We start from the raw sequence: 16987 nt of genomic DNA, 5'->3' as shown, positions 1-16987 counted from the left end.
CCAAGACAGGCTGGACGAAAGCCACAGCCAATCTGCAGTGGACAGGTCGTATGAACAAGAAAGGCACCTGTGTGGTGTATGTCGCTGAGATTTGGAAGTCATTTGTTACTGCAGCAAAAGACCATTCTTCCTCATGGCTAGAGCCATAGGCTAACTTGGTGACTTCGCATACATTACTGGTCCTGCCTGAGTTTCCTCACCCAGCAAGTGGGAATAATAAGAGTCCTTGATTCCCAGGGGCATTGTGAGAGTTATATGCAACGATCCACATACAACAGTGGCATATCCTAATCTGTCTGATATGTTTGTTGCTATTATCATTGCTTTCATTATTACAATAATTTCCTCCTAAACACAAGAGATATACTTTGGCCTTTAATTGCCAGCACTACTCAGTGTAAACAGGAAGGTTGTAAATTAGTTGCTTTTGGCAGAGTTCAAGGCCTGAGAAAAAAAGTCAAGAGGCTGAGTGTAATGCCGGTGGCCGAGGCCAGGCAAGTCCACATTGGATTCGGGCAGATAGTAGAGAAACTGCGTAGCCAGAAAGCATAGGGCCATTCCATTTAATAAAGTCTCACAATGGCAGACAAGCACACAGGCAGGGGAAACCGCCTCTCAGGCAAACAAACAGCAAAATGGCCCCTCCCAGTGGCGGGCAGACAACCCATGCATCCACAATCCAATCTCTCTCGACCGCACGCACCCATAGCCTTATATAGGCTATGCACACGTGCGTCTGCCATGTGCTCAGGCACTAATCAGGCAAAGGGTTTGCACCTGGTAACCCCACGAGCAAGCCTAACACAGCTGAGGATGTCCAAGGGGACATGCAAGGGGACCTACCTCTAAGGGGGACAAGCAGCTGGCCCTGTGCATCTGCCTCGCCTCATTCAACAAACGCTGCCTGGGCAAGTCTGGGAGTCTGGGGCAGAGGCGTTGGAGCCCAGCTCTGCCGTGATCTTGCCGGCTCACCCAATTTTCTGAGCCTCAGTTTTCTCACTTGGGGGACTGTATGTGGAAGGATGATGACAGCCCCACCATAGTGACCAAGGTCAAGCAGGAGGTATAGTCGCTATTGTCGGCCTCCCTCTTCCCTTCCCCCTGCCCCTCCCTCTCCCCAGAGAATAGGGTCATTCTCCAGCACGACATCAGGCTTTCCATGACTTGCTTGCCTCCTTCACAGACTCACTACTCACTACTTAAAAAAAATTATTTTTTGGCCCTGGCCGGTTGGCTCAGCGGTAGAGCGTCGGCCTGGCGCGTGGGGGACCCGAGTTCGATTCCCGGCCAGGGCACATAGGAGAAGCGCCCATTTGCTTCTCCACCCACCCCTCCTTCCTCTCTGTCTCTCTCTTCCCCTCCCGCAGCCAAGGCTCCATTGGAGCAAGGATGGCCCGGGCGCTGGGGATGGCTCCTTGGCCTCTGCCCCAGGCGCTAGAGTGGCTCTGGTCGCGGCAGAGCGACGCCCCGGAGGGGCAGAGCATCGCCCCCTGGTGGGCAGAGCGTCGCCCCTGGTGGGCATGCCGGGTGGATCCTGGTCGGGCGCATGCGGGAGTCTGTCTGACTGTCTCTCCTCGTTTCCAGCTTCAGAAAAATACAAAAAAAAAAAATTTTTTTTTAAATTTAAGTATATTTGGTATACAGTCTCATACTGGTTATGTTAGTTTTAGGTGTACCGTCTAGTGATTTGACATTTTTATAGCTTCTAACATGGTCACCCTACTAATTCCAATACTCATCTGTCACTGTGCAAACTCATCACAATATTATTGACTGTGTCCCCCTTCTCCTTCTCACCTGCCCCGGCCCCACCCTCCCTTCTGGTAGCCTCCCTTTGGTCTCTGTTTCCGCGCTGTCTTGTTGCTCATCGCTTCTTAACTTACACTTTGCCCTCCGGGAACACTGAACCCTCACAGGCACACTGCCTGTGCCTCAGTACCTGTGTTCCTGCTGGCCTTCTCACCTTCCTTTGTCTGGCACGACATTACTCATCATTCAAGAGTCACCTCCTCCAGGAAGCCTGCCCAAGCCCCAAGGTGACTTAACTGGGCCCTCTAACCCTCCAGATGGTATTAGCCATCTGGAATTCTAGACCATTGATTTTCAAAGGTTGGGCTTTAGATCAACTGCATCGGAATCCCCAAAGGGTAGCTGTTAAAAGCACAGCTTCCTAGGCCAGAAGCTCTGGGCGTGCGGGTGAGGAAACTACTAGCAAGCTCTCCAGGGACCTGCTGCATTTCAGGTTGGAGAACAGCAGGGCCAAACCTTGAGGGCACAGGCCGAGACTTTCCTGCTTTCCACCCTCAGCAGCTGGCCCTGGGCTTGGGGCCCAAGGGTGCTCAGAAAACGTTTCCTGAACAGCAAGCACCGAGTCATTCTGACCAGCACTGACCATGAACCTCTCACTTTAGAGCTCTATTCCTCCACTCACTGTCCCCAGAGGAGCAGGAAGAGAGTATAGGCCCATCACCAACCATCAGGAGTGAAATACTGGCTGCAATAACTATGGGCAGTGCCAAGTGGGTGCTGGAAATATCAGGGAAACACACTGTAAAGTATGTGATTGTTTAACCCCTATGCCATCCACCTGAAGCTAATACAAAGCAATACTGAATGTAAACTGGAATTAAAAATTATAAAAATAAATGATTAAAAATAGAATACATTTATTCCTACAATTATTACTTCCATTGTCTGAATTTCAACATCTAAAGCACAAGAGGAGACATTTGCTCTGAGCTACATGGACAGCGCGTCCTATATCTGGAAGGGAGAATTCAGAGCACACTTCTCATTTCCAATGAAGCCCTGCTCCTGACTTTGCTCATTGGTGAGATATCGTGGCAGTCGACACTGTCCCAGTCACTGGCCACACCCATGCCCTGGAATGCCAGAAATGACCCTGTGTTGGCATTCCATGTCAGCCTTCCAAAGACGGAGGCAGCAGCCTAAACGTAGACCTGGGCCCGGTTCCAGGGTGAAGCCACAGATGCCTAGTGACACACAAGACGTGACACTGCCCATCTCATGGTCCCACAGGTCAGTTTTACTCCCTGCTATCTTGTGTCCCTACCCTCACCACCACCCACCCTCTTCTCTGTTTTTTTTTTAATATATATTTTAATTGATTTTAGAGACAGGAAGGGAGAGAGAAAGAGAGAGAGAGAGAGAGAGACAGGAACATCGATCTGCTCCTGTATGTGCCCTGACTGGGGATCAAACTGGCAACCTCTGTACTTTGGTACGATGCCCCCACCACTGAGCTACCCAGCCACAGCCTCTCTCCTTTTTTTTTTTCTCCGTATTTTTCTGAAGCCGGAAACGGGGAGAGACAGTCAGACAGACTCCCGCATACACCCGACCGGGATCCACCCAGCATGCCCACCGGGGGCGACGCTCTGCCCACCAGGGGGCGATGCTCTGCCCCTCCGGGGGGTCGCTCTGCCAAGACCAGAGCCACTCTAGTGCCTGGGGCAGAGGCCAAGGAGCCATCCCCAGCGCCCGGGCCATCTTTGCTCCAATGGAGCCTTGGCTGCGGGAGAGGAAGAGAGAGACAGAGAGGAAGGAGAGGGGGAGGGGTGGAGAAGCAGATGGGCGCTTCTCCTGTGTGCCCTGGCTGGGAATCGAACCCGGGACTTCTGCACGCCAGGCCGACGCTCTACCACTGAGCCAACCGGCCAGGGCCTCTCTCCTTTTTTTAATCACCTCCTCCAGTTGATAGAGACGAAGTGCTTATCTCTTAGATGTCTAGAAACACTTTCCTAGTAAATGCTTAGAAAGCCCCATAAAAGAACTATCTTTACTGCTTTCTTCAGAATTAAGGAGGGAACAAGGGATGGTCAGCTAAGCTCTGAGGCATGCAGCAAGTGATGTTCAGACTGGATATGGTGGTTGAATCAGACAGTGCTCTGACCAGCTGGGTGGCCTTGGGCGAGTTCTATCACTCATGGGACTTTCTGTTTTGTCCCCTGTGAAACCCTGAGGAGATTGTTATGAACACCAAATGATGTGACATCTTGTGCCTACATCTAGTAAATACTCAAATTCGATGTTGACAATGTTGTTACGATGTGACCAATGTCAACCTCCAGCAGGGCATTACCTAACGTTTACTGAGACCTATTATGTGCCAGGCACTCTTCCAAGCTTTTGAATATGAATCCATTAATTTAATCTTCTTAACCACCTAATGATGGAGATGCTACCATTATTTCCCCGTCAGAGATGGAGAAACTGAGGCACGCAAGAGTGAAATCACCAAACAAGTGGGAAAAGCTTGGATAGCCCCTGGGCTCATATGGGGACCCAAAAGCAGAAAGGAGGTACATCACACCTTGCATTCCAGGTGCAAAGGATTGCCTTGGGGTGCCGAGTGATAAGCTCACCTTGCAGAAACACAAAACCTTAGCGTTAATAGAAACCTACATATAATTCGATCCTCCGCTTGGGCAGGTGGAACACCGGCGCTGGGGCTCAGAGAGGGAAAGCGGCATGTCCAGGGCCACACAGAGACTTGGCAGCAGACTTGAACTGAGAACCGGACTGAACTATGTATGCTGTTCCTGGGTCTCAGGTCCTTCCAGAGACCACAGACAGGAACTGAGAGATCCCCAAAGTCCCTAACATTGAATTAAAAAATTCTGCACGTGGAGTATTTTTCTGAGGAAAAGGCTCATATGTAGTCATTAACAGCAATGGTAACTGATACTACAGCAAATGATGATATTTATCAACCAGTTACTTTGTACAAGGCCTGCTCGAAGCACTTTATAGGTATGGATACATTTGAGCCCCACAAAAACCTGATGAACAGGGTGCTATTATTATCCCCATTTTGCAGGTGAGGAAACTGAGGCCCAGAGAAGTTAGTTCACTTGCCTCAGGTCACACAGCTGGTAAGTGGCAGAGCTGGGCTGTGTTATTACTTCTGTTTTTACATATTCCCCGATCTGACTGCTGGTATCATCAGAACAAATCCTCTGAGCAGTATGTTTCCTTCAGACAATAAGCTTGGCAAACAATAGCTGAAAGTTTCCTTCTTTTTTTTTTTTTAAAATCACTCTTTTTTTAAGATTTTAAAAAAATTTTTTAAAAAATTTTATTTATTTATTTTAGAGAGGAGAGAGAAAGGGAGAGACAGAGAGGGAGAGAGAGGAGAGAGAGAGAGAGAGAGAGAAGGTAGGGAGGAGCTAGAAGCATCAACTCCCATATGTGCCTTGACCAGGCAAGCCCAGGGTTTCGAACGGGTGACCTCAGCATTTCCAGGTTGACGCTTTATCCACTGCGCCACCACAGGTCAGGCAAAAAGTTTCCTTCTTTTCAAGGCACATAAGACACTACAAATGTCCAAAATAGCCCTAGAATCTGGGCAGCCCCTATACGGTGGTAACTGACGTGAGTTCAGGTGTTTTTTTATTGACACAGCTCAGGGAGTCAAAACAAGCCTGTTTTCAGGTTATCTCAACAGCACAAGTTTCCTCCTTCCCCAGGAAAACCACTGCTCCCTTTGACCTCTACCCTGGTCAAAGGGTGGCCCCAGTTCTGAACCTGCCTTCAGAGCTACGTTCCCAGCTGGGCTGAGCTGGCCCAGCCTGGCCGCTCAAAGACAGTCATCGAGGCTGAACAAAGCCAAGCCTGGGAGACGTGCCTGGTGCAAGGAGCCCGCACCGGCTGGGGCCGGATTGATTGATTGCCCTGGGAGCAGAGCCTGTGTAAGGTGTTTAGCAAAGGGCTGAGCTCTGGCCCAGCTGCCAGGGTAATTTCCCTCTGCACGGTCCTGACAACAGATAGAGAGCAAAGCTTCTCTACCACTGGGAGCTACGGGGCGCGTAGGGGAGGGAAGCCCTCATACCGACCGACTACTTGCTGGTGCCAACCCTGGGCCAAGCACCTTACAGTATGGTCCCATTCATTTTTCACAGCCACTCTCCTTGCTTCCATTTTACAAATGAGAATGTTGTGGCTTAGAGAAGAGGGGGAGCACCTGCCCAAGGTCAAAAAAGTGGGTGGATGTCAGAAGTGGAATCTGAACCCAGGGTAGTGTGGCCCATGGACAAGAACCTGAGGTAAAGAGGGGTGTTGGGGCCACCGAATGTTAAAGTCACAAGCCCTTAGCAATCCTCCATTCAATCAGCTCCTCATAGAAATGAGGACTGGAGCCCCGAGAGGGAACGAGACTTGCGAAGGCCGCACAGCGAATCAGGGCTGCCTTGGGACTCTCCGCTCAATGCTCCCTCCACCTCAGTGCTCCCTCCACCTCAGTGCCCCCTCCACCTCAGTACCCCCTCCACCTCAGTGCCCCGGCTCTTTACGGAGGGGAGGGGAAGAGGCACTGTTATCTGTGAGGGGCCCTCAAGGGGCAGTTCCCGGTTCCTGGTGAATGGGCGGGGCTCCTGGGGCTCCCAGGACTCCCTTACTCGGATTCCTCCTCTTTGGTTTCCTTCAGGCTCTCAAGGAACGTCTCTTCCAGGAGGTCCAGCTCCTCCAGGGGCACTCGGAAGAGGGAGGTCATGTGGCAGATGAGGACTCGGGCCCGCGCGTCGTAGTGCCCTCGGAAGAGAAAGAACACAGGTGGAGGGTCAGTTTGGCTTTGAAGCACAGAGATGTTAACAGCAGAGTAACTGATAAAACCCCAACCCTGGAAACATCCTAAGTGCGCAGCCCCATGAAAACCAGTCAATTAAACAACAGCACAGCTTCCTGGATGGAATACTGTGCAACATTAATCAAGTCCTGGCTGGTTGGCTCAGTGGATAGAGCGTCGGCCTGGCGTGCCGACGTCCCCGGTTCAATACCTGGTGAGGACACACATGAAAAGCAACCATCTGCTTCTCTGCCCCTCCCTCTCCCCTTCACTCTCTTCCCCTCTTGCAGCCAGTGGTTTGATTGGTTTGAGCGTCAGTCCAGGGTGCTGAGGATAGCTTGATTGATGTGAGCATTGGCCCCAGACGGGATTGCCGGGTGGATTCCGGTTGGGGCACATGTGGGAGTCTGTCTATTTCCTCTCCTCTCACTTGAAAAAAAAATTAATCAAAAGCAAGGTAGTATTTTTTCATCAAATTAGCAAAGATCAGTTTTTTTTTTATTCCAAAGCTGTTTAGGAGGTGATGAACATGGGTGTTCAGGTGTGCACTAATGTAAACTCTCTGGAGGGAAGTTTGACAATATTTATATTTAAAGCATTAAAAATAGCCCCCAAATCATAGGGCCAGAAAGTAGAATGGTGGCGGTCCGGGGACACAGGAAGGGGGAAGGGGGCGTTAGTGTTTCATGGGGACAGAGTTTTAGTTTGGCAAGATGAAGCTTTCTGGAGATGGATGGGGGGGGGGTGCGTAGTAATGTGAATGTCCCTCTTGCTCCCGAACTGTGCACTTAAAAATGGGTAAGAAGCTCAATTTTCTGTTACACATATTTTACCACAATAAAAGAAAAATGGGGAAAAGATGTGCATCCCCTTTGGTCCTGGGACTCCATTTCTCTAATTCTAATCTTTAAAAAAAAAATCCTAAATGTAGAAAATATGTAGTAATAAAGGTCTGACTGCTGCATTTACAACAGGAATGTGGAAACAGTCTGGAGATTTCAAACATCAGGAGGTTGGGTTAGTAACTGCAGGACTGTTCGCCCAGTGGGAAACAATAAAGCCATCAACAATGATTCCTAAGAGAAGTTTGTAGCAACTGGAAAAAAAAAAAAGCTTATGCAATTAAACAAATGTAAAAAAAAAAAAAAAGATTTATTTGATAATATGTTATAGGGTCCCAAATAAGAAAAAAACAAACAAACACAAATGCTGCATTTGATAAAAGGAGAAGGAAATATATTAAAAATGTGATTTTTTTTTCTTTTGGCCTTTTCAAAATGATCCATAATGATATTGGGATTCCCATGGCTCTATCCCCAGTCCTTAGAATAGTGCCTGGCACAAAGAATAAATTCAAATGGCTTCACCAATCTGGGTAGGTGTTCTATCTGTATGTCTAAACTTTGCAAGGAGCTCGTCCTCGCTCAGGGGAAAAACAGAACTAGAGAGTCACCTCACAAAGTTTTGAGGACAGGACTCCTGGCCTATGACAGGTCCTAATGAATCTTAGAGAAGTGGTACCCTCCACTGGGTGTCTGCAATGCTGGGTGATAATATTATACTGAAGTAGGAGTGGCTAGCCTTCGACGTGATACAGCCCCCCCCCACAAGTCCTGAAGTTTGAGGTTTCAGCTTCTGCAATATAAACCAGTTCTCTCCTTGAACTTGGGTCCTCAGAGCGAGCTCTAGTCTGGCAGCATTTGCCCAGCTGCCCTTGGAAACCGCCCTAGATGTGGCACTGTCTACGTGCTGGGCAACAGACAACGGCATGTTGTGTCTTGGGGTTACTATGTCAATTAAAGGTCCAGACAAAGGAGCTCCCTGCGCCCTCACCGTATCATAGACTACTGCACCCAGGTGATAATCGAGCTGTGGGAATTAACCAAGCCTTGGCCATGGTGATTAATTGGTGGCAATTATAATTAGTCACTAATTTGTAAGCCATTTGTCAAGGCAGCAGTGATACAAGCTGCCAGGTGCACAGGTGACCTCCCAACGTGTTCTCAGGCATGGGGCTGTAGGGTGTCAGCCTCACGTAAGGGTCACTTCAAGGACCTTGGTGGCCAGGCTGCTGGACTTGGAGCTGGTGTCTATTTAAGGCAGGTGGTAAGTGGTGGGGGGTGCATGAGTCTCAGGCTACCTGGGACACTGGAGTTCTCTGGTATTGGCTCTCCCACCAACCCGCCAGGTTGCCAACTCACTCCTCAAAGACCAGTCTGCTCTGTTGTGGGGCTCAGGCCAAGAGCTTGGGCATTGTCCACGATTCTCATTTCTCCACTCCCTGACATCCAATCCACCAGCTAATGCTGACAGCTGTACCTACAAAAAAATATCCTGAATCTGATCACCATGCTCCGTCTCCACTGTCATCACTGCCATGACTGCCACTGTGACCACCGCTCCTCAACTACCAGCCATCTCACTGGCCTCTCCTCTCTCATTCTTGCGTCTACAACACTTGCCACACATCAGCCAGAGGGATTCTTTAAAGTCACAAATCTGATTGTGTTCTCTCCCCCAACTTGAAACTCTTTAAGAGTGCCTCAATGCACCTAGAATGAAGTCCGCATTTCTTTTCATGGTCTGTAAGGTGAACATGATCCAATACCTTCCTGCCACCCTCTCCTACCTCGCTTTCTATTGGTTCTTGTTTCAAGCACCAGTATCTCTTCCACCAGGAAGCCAACTCATTCCTGCCCCAGGGCCTTTGCATTTGCTGCTATAATTAGACAGCCTCTCCCCCAGAGCCCTGCCTAGCTGGTCCTTCTCATCCATCAGGTCTCTACTCAAATATCACCTCCTTAGAGGAGCCATCAGCCTCTGATGTAGAACAGCTTGTGCCCCAGTCCCCCAGTCCCTATTCCCGTTTCCTACCACTGTTATATCTGTGAATAGGGTTATTGTCTGGATCTCCCCATCGGAATGTTAAGTCCCACCAGGGCAGAAACCTTTTTTTTTCATTTTTTAAAAATTTTTCTGAAGTTGGAAATGGGGAGGCAGTCAGACAGACTCCCGCATGCACCCAACTGGGATCCACCCGGCGCGTCCCGATGCTCTGCCCATCTGGGGCTTCGCTCTGTTGCAACCAGAGCCATTCTAGCACCTGAGGCAGAGGCCATGGAGCCATCCTCAGTGCCCGGGCCAACTTTCCAATGGAGCCTTGGCTGTGGGAAGAGAGAGATAGAGAGAAAGGAGAGGGGGAGGGGTGGAGAAGCAGATGGGCGCTTCTCCTGTGTGCCCTGGGCGGGAATCGAACCCAGGACTCCTGCACACCAGGCTGATGCTCTACCACTGAGCCAACCGGCCAGGGCTCAGAAACCTTTTCTTTGTTCCCACTGTCTCCCAGTGCCTAGGACAATGCCTGGTGATTAGTAGTTTCCCAATTAAAAGGCGTTGGTTCATTAATTAACTGAAGCTCCCTGCTTGTTTGCCAGGGTCCTCAGATGTGACCACTTGCTCCAAACAGCATAAAAGACCTGTTTGTTTCCCACCTTTAGCTGAGACTTACCCTCCATTTCCAGTACCCTCTGAGTCCTGCTCCCCCAGGGACAAGGGAGAAAGTGGGTTTACTGAGTAAGACCCCTCTCCTCCTCTGCGTGGGGTCTTCTGTCTTGACAACACCTAGGATATACTCTCCAATATCTATTTGCTTATCACCCAGTTCCTTCCTCAGATGTCACCTCGGAGGAGGAGTCCTCCCTGATCCCTGTCCAGTGCTTTTGATTACTTTACCAGGGGGTATTTCCTTCTGATCACCATTTATAACTTGATTTTTAAACTTGCCTACCTGTTTATTGTCTCCCCCTCTTGAGTATAAGCTCCAAATTCACTGTACATCCCCAGCACCTAGGCCCCTGTCTAAAACAAAACGGTTGTATAATCATCTCTGTAAGAGTAAAGAATGGAATCTCCTTAGGAATGAATGAATGAATGGATGGATCTCTGTTGGGAGAGGTCCACGATAGGGGAGGGTGACTGCACTGAATGAGAAATGTATTCCCTGCCAGCAGAAACACCGTATGACTACTCACTCTACACAGACCTGGTGCCACGTGGGGTAGCCACTGCATCCCGGCCTCACCGAACCCTCTCAAAGTCAGCAGTAAGGACGAGGGCTTTAGCACTTTCTCTCCACGTGGGAAGCACAACAGCAGTTCAGAGTGAACTCTGGAATTACACTGCCTGGGTTCGAATTCTGACCCCCTTACTTTCTAGCTGTGTGATTTTTGGCAGGTTATTTCCCTCTCTGTGCTGTATTTTTCTCTTTTGTAAAATGGGGACAGTAATAGTATCTACCTCTCAGGGTTGCTGAGGGGTTTTAAAAAATTATTATAAAGCACTGATCTGAGGGCCTGCCCACAGCAGGCACTCAATGAGAATCGGCTATGACTACAATTACTCTCAGGGCCTGGCACAGGCAGTGTGTACTCAGTTCTTATTTGCTGAATGGAGGAACCAGCCAGTTAAGAAAAAAAATTTATTGATTTTAGAGAGAAACATTAATCTGTTTCTATATGTGCCTTGACTGGAAACTGAGCCCCACAGCCCTGGTATGCTGGGATGATGATGCTTTAACCAACTGAGCTATCTGGCCATGGTGAACCAACCAGTTTTAATACTGGTAACAAGTTGTATGAATATCTAGAATGCTGATGGAGAACCCAGCAGCAGGGTGACAATGTCTGCATTTCACCATGACCAAAGACTATTATCTCAAACCCTTCCGATCCATCAGGGGGGCGGGGTTTGTAGTTCTGTAATAAAGAACGGATCAGAAAGTAGAGCAGAGTTTGTGGTAAAGGTTACATGTTTCATGCAGCGTGCACTGCCTCAGGTCCCACGGCCCAGAGTTGATCCTATCTTTGGCTTCAGAGTACAGAGGGCAAAAATCCATGATTCAGTTTAAGTTTCCTGGGCTCCAATGCAGCGTTCACAACGAGACTCCTTTTGCCTTAAATGGAATTTTGAAACTTTGTAACGTAGTCCCATCCTGCTGTCAGTGGGGATAAGGGCACCACCTTCTAGGTTGATATGAGGATTATATACTCTGCAATAATTCATAAGCTATGTACAGGATCTAGAAGAGCAACTAGAATAATTTAAGATTATCAACTACAAATTACGCCCCCTCCCCCCCAAGATGACCACATTGTGGGTCCTAGAGTACTGGTTCTCAACCAGGGCTGTTTTTGCCCCCAGGGGACATTTGACCATTGGTGCCCAGAGACAATTTTGGTTGCCACAATTCAGGAAGTACTTCTTTTTTTTTTTTTTTTTAAGGAAATACTTCTGGCATCTGGTGAATAGAGGCCAGGAATGCTGCTAACATCCTGCAATGCACAGGATGGCCCCACAACAAATAATGATCCAGCCCCAAAGGTCAACAGTGCCAAGGTCACGAAACCTGTTTCAGAGTTAGCTCTGAGCGAGGCTGACCTTCAACACACAAAAGATGTATTTGCTCAGTTCTGTGGGCAAAGAGCTTCGTGGGTTGTTACAGGATGAGGAGAAGAAAATGATTAACCCACGCACAAAAAATTCCATCCAGCTTCCTAAATGGCATCATTTTGTGGCTAACATCCCAATACTGTCAGTAAAAGTCAGCCCTTCAGGAAGTTCTGAAAAAATGCAGCTTTTCATATTGATTTCCTGACTAATCACCTCGCCTCACACTCAAGAGGAATCCAGCAGCACCAAGAGCCTCCACCTCTGCTGTGTGTCCCTCTCTCGTCATTCTCTGTGGACGAAGGCAGTTTAACCCTCGAGTTCAGACAAACTACCCTGCTAGGGTCCAAGCTCATTCCCTAAAGAAAGCCCATCCATCCATCCATCCATCCATCACTAAATGCCCACCATGTATGTGCCCATCAGTGTTATACATGCTGAGATACAATGGTGAATAATCGAGACATGGGCCCTGCCTTCATGGAGCTTGGGGAGAAGGACTGGGACCAACTATGACACTGACCTCTCCATCATTCCAGGACCCCCAGTGGAGGCCTCAAGCTGTGGCTAGTACCGAACCCTATGTGTGCTACGGTTTTCCCTTTACATACATAGCTATGGTAAAGTTTAATTCCCAAATTAAGCACAGTAAGAGATTGATAATAATAACTAATAATAAGATAGAATACTTATAACAATACACTGTAATAAAAGTTGTGTTAATGGGATCTCACTCTCTCTCTGATACATGATTTGGTAGCTGAGATGGCTATTGTGTGACTAACGGGAGGGTGGTGTACACAGCATGGCTACGTGGGACAAAGGGGTGAGTCACATTTCAGGCCAGCCAGAGCAGGATGTCAAGATTTCATCACGCTACTCAGAATGGCATGCAATTTAAAATTTATAAATTGTTTATTTCTGGAAGTTTTCATTTAATATATGTATATATTTTTTTAATCAGAGAGACAGAAAGAGATGGGGATGGAGAGAGATGAGAAGCATCAACTCGTAGTTGCATCACTTTAGTTGTTCACTGATTGCTTTCTCATATGTGTCTTGATGGGGGGGGCAGCTGAGCCAGTGACCCATTGCTCAAACCAGCGACTCTGGATTCAAACCAGTGACTTTGAGTTCAAGCCAGCGACCTTAGGTTCAAGCCAGTGACCTGGGGTTCAAGCCAGCAACCATGGGATCATATTGATGACCCCAGGGTCAAGCCAGTGACACTGTGCTCAAGCTGGTGACCTTAGAGTTTCAAACCTGGGACCTCAGTGTCCTTGGGCCAATGTTCTATCCACTGGACCACCACCGATCAGGCTCCATTTAATATTTTTGATCTCTGGTGGACAATAGGTAACTGAAACCATGGAAAATGAAACAACAGAAAAGGGGGTGGGAATATTGTAATTAAGTTAAAGATCTCAAGATGGGGTCTCTCGTACAATGTCCTTATCAGAAACATTCAGAGAGGAAAGGGAGGAAGAGGAGAAAGATGCAGAAGATGAAGGCAGAGACTAGAGCAGGGGTCGGGAACCTATGGCTCGCGAGCCAGATGTGGCTCTTTTGATGGCTGCATCTGGCTGGCAGACAAATCTTTAGTAAAAAAATAATAACATTAAAAATATAAAACATTCTCATGTATTACAATCCATTCATTTCCTCATGTTCATGGTTGCGGATGGCTGGATCCAATCACAGCTGTCCTCCGGGACAACACCAAATTTTTATTGGATAATGCGTAAGGTACACTGGTCATTGTATGGCTCTCATGAAATTAGATTTTAAAATATCTGGCATTCATGGCTTTCTCAGCCAAAAAGTTTCCCGACCTCTGGACTAGAGTGATGAAGCTATAAGCCAAGGACTTCCCAGAGCTATCGGCAGCTAAAGGGGGCATGAAGGATTCTCATACAGCCTTCAGAGGGAATGAAAGCCTGCTGACACCATGCCTTCAGACTTTTGGCCTGCAGAACACTGAGAGAGTAAGTCTCTGTTGCTGTAAGCCACCCATCTATGGGAATTTGTTACGACAGCCTTAGGAAACGCATGTAGTGAAATCCGGTACTGCCACTTACGGAGCAATCATGGGTAAATTGCTTAACCTCTCTCAGCTGACTTCCTCATCCATAAAACAGAACGCTAGGTCCCATCTCATGAATTCATTCAACAGATGTTTTACTGAGTGTTTACTATGCGCAGGTGCTGGAAGTATGTAGTGAAAAAAACTGGGCGTGGTCCTGCCCCCATGGAGCTTACGGTCTGGACGGGAAGCCAGTTGTTACCAAGCAAAGAAACATGTAAGTAGGTGTCCAACTGCAACCTTGGCTGACATGGTACCGGGAGTGGGGGGAGCATCCCTGGGAAGTGATGACTGCGTGGAGGCATGAGGGAGAGGTAGAGAGGCAAGAGGAACGGGATGCTCTCCAGCCAGGGCAGGGGCGTGTGCAAAGATGCCCTGTGCCAGAAGCTGGGGTGCACTCAGGGAGGCCAGCGTGGGAGGGGTCGTGTGGTGAGAGATGAGGTGGGGGCAGGGCCGGCCCACCAGGAGGGGTCTTGCTCCTGAGTGCAGCAGCAGTGGTCGTGGGGATGGAGCCAGGAAGCGGCACTGCCAGATGTGCATCTGGAAATGCCATTGGAGTTGCTGCCAGAGCGGTGGCAGGAAGACCAGTGCAGAGACCTCTATTGTCATCCAGGAGGGGGCTGAAGGTGGCTCAGACCAGGGTGGTGGGTAGAGACGGGGAAGGGGCCAGATTTAAGATCTACTTAGAAGGTAAAGCCACAGGGCATTGAGAGGAATAAATGAAATAACCGCTAAGAAGCACCACTCAGTACTTGGCACGAATGAGGTCCCCACTGGCTCCCCAATTCTGTGGGATTCCTTCCTGCATCAGAAACACCACGGGGGCCAGGCCACAGGTGGCAACACCTGCCCCTGGTTTTACCAGCTGAGGGTGAAGCCGAGTGCCCACATTTACAGAACTTAGAAAATCCACTCACCATCCTTGAGTGAGAAGCTCAGCAGGTCCTGGGGAAAAGGAACAGGTATTGGCAATAAGTTGCTATGTAATCAGCCCGCTCATTTGACAAATATGTTTCAACTCTTACTAGGTGGGGGAATAAGACAAAATATATATCTCTGTTTTATAGTCTAGTCAGTGGTATAAGCAAATAAATAGATGTGTGAGAAATTCAGGGAGTGAAATGAGGGAGGGGAAGGGTTGTTTGAAATCTGCTCACCGGACCCACCAACAGCAGCAGCCTGTGTTCCCAGCTGCCTGTTTTAACTGCACACAAAGCAGGCGAGTGACAAGCCCAAGGGCATGCAGCAAAGCTGCTGCTTCCAAGAAAAGGGCCCACAGCTTGGAGCTCAGGAGCAGGGGCTCTGGAGTCACACTGCCAAGGTTCAAATCTGGGCTCAGCTACTTGTCAGCTGCATAACCTTGAACAACAAGCTACTAAACCTCTCTGCGCCTCAGTTTTCTCATCTACAAAATGGGGATACTCATACCTTTAACCTCATAATTGTTTTCAGAATCCAATGAGTTAATATTTGTGGCTCTAACACATACTAAGCACTATTTAAGAAACCAATCAACAGTAAATATTCATTAGTGATCATTTAACCTTAGCTATAATCACCACCCTCATGTCATTCTGATGAAATCGTTTAGCCTTCAACTACCCCACCCCACCCCCACCGGAAGCAATTTTCCGACTGACCGAGGAGATCATTTGTTTGGTTTCCCCAGCACCTGCCACTCAGGAAGTGGGTGTACCTGAGTGATCACCAACGGGTCGTCCTTCACGATGGGGTCCTTCATTAAAATCTGAGCAAACATGTCAGCTCCTTCGCCTCCCAGGCCGCTGGCAAAAGCAGTCATGGTTGGCAGGACGGCTTCTGACAACTCCAGCCACGTCACCAGGCCTGCCACAAACTCTGTGCAGAAGGAGCTGAAAGACAGACACGACTCAGATCCCAAAGCCTCCAGACGGTGCCCCTCGCAAGGCCGCCGGGAAGTTCAGGTTGGATGTGCTCACGCACGTGAACGGCCAGCACATAGAAGGGCCCCGGTGACTGCGGCCCACGGAAGGCAGGGGAGCCGAAAGCTAATTTCAGACGGTGGGGATTTAGCTTCTTCCCCCACCAAACCTTTGACCAAAGAGGCTGATAAACCTCAGGAATGAGGTCAACGAGCAGTTCCTGACCATGTGTCCCCAGACCAGCCTGCAGAGGGGAGGAGCAGCGACTAAAAAAGGGATCTCCCAGAAGGAGACCCGCTGCTGTTGGAAATAGCCAGGGACATGCTTCCTCGAGAAACGTCGGCCGCTCAGAAGCAGAGGAGGCGCAGAGGAAGGGTCTGTCCTTCCTCCACGCCCACAGCAGGCATTGGAGTTGAGTCTCACAGGAGTCCCTGGGTGGGGGATGGCTGGGATGCTATCGGGGAGAAGGAACCCCAGAAGCTGAGACACAGCTGCAGGAAGCACATGGCACCTTGGGGACAGTGGCAGAGTCCCAATCAGGCTTTGAGTCACGGTCACCACTTGTGGCAGTGAGAATGGTAAGCAGAGTGGGGCGTGGCAGAGGTGGGTGTGGAGCAGGAGCCAGATCGGAGGGGGACTAATACCAGCCCAGAGAGAAGACTGAGACCGAGAAGTCACATCTGTCTCCCAATCCAGCACCCCAGCCTACCCCAACTGCACTCTCCTGGGGGTCCTCACACTGGGTTCCACACCCCCTGTTCTGGCCAGATCGGGGTGGAATCAAGCCTCCCAGAAACAAGCAGAGCTCCCTGGGGATGGAGGCCACGTCAGGAGGCTCCCTGCTTGCACCACCTGGTCCTGGTCCCCAGCAATCCCAGGCAGCCCACCAGTTCCAGTTCTCCAAAGACCCAGTAGAGGGACCTCTGCCAGTCGGCCCCCTGACAGGAGCGGTGAAAAGCTCAGGTTAGAATACTG

General features: G+C 49.2%; 1 protein-coding gene across 3 annotated transcripts in view; it reads right to left on the bottom strand.

The window, feature by feature from the left end:
• Positions 1–16987, bottom strand: part of TMCO4 (transmembrane and coiled-coil domains 4) — an 81138-nt gene that overhangs the window by 46303 nt on the left and 17848 nt on the right. For all 3 annotated transcript variants that reach the window (XM_066270259.1, XM_066270260.1, XM_066270258.1), the window contains exons 3-5: positions 15808–15982; positions 15029–15056; positions 6417–6549 (exon numbers count right to left, since the gene is read on the bottom strand). In XM_066270259.1, coding sequence (XP_066126356.1) covers positions 6417–6549; positions 15029–15056; positions 15808–15982 — 336 coding nt within the window. The remainder of the gene's footprint in view (positions 1–6416; positions 6550–15028; positions 15057–15807; positions 15983–16987) is intronic.

This window comes from Saccopteryx bilineata, chromosome 3, assembly GCF_036850765.1.
Source record: "Saccopteryx bilineata isolate mSacBil1 chromosome 3, mSacBil1_pri_phased_curated, whole genome shotgun sequence".
NCBI lineage: Eukaryota > Metazoa > Chordata > Mammalia > Chiroptera > Emballonuridae > Saccopteryx > Saccopteryx bilineata.
The sequence above is the reverse complement of the archived record's forward strand: the minus strand, read 5'-3'. Positions and strand labels throughout refer to the sequence as shown.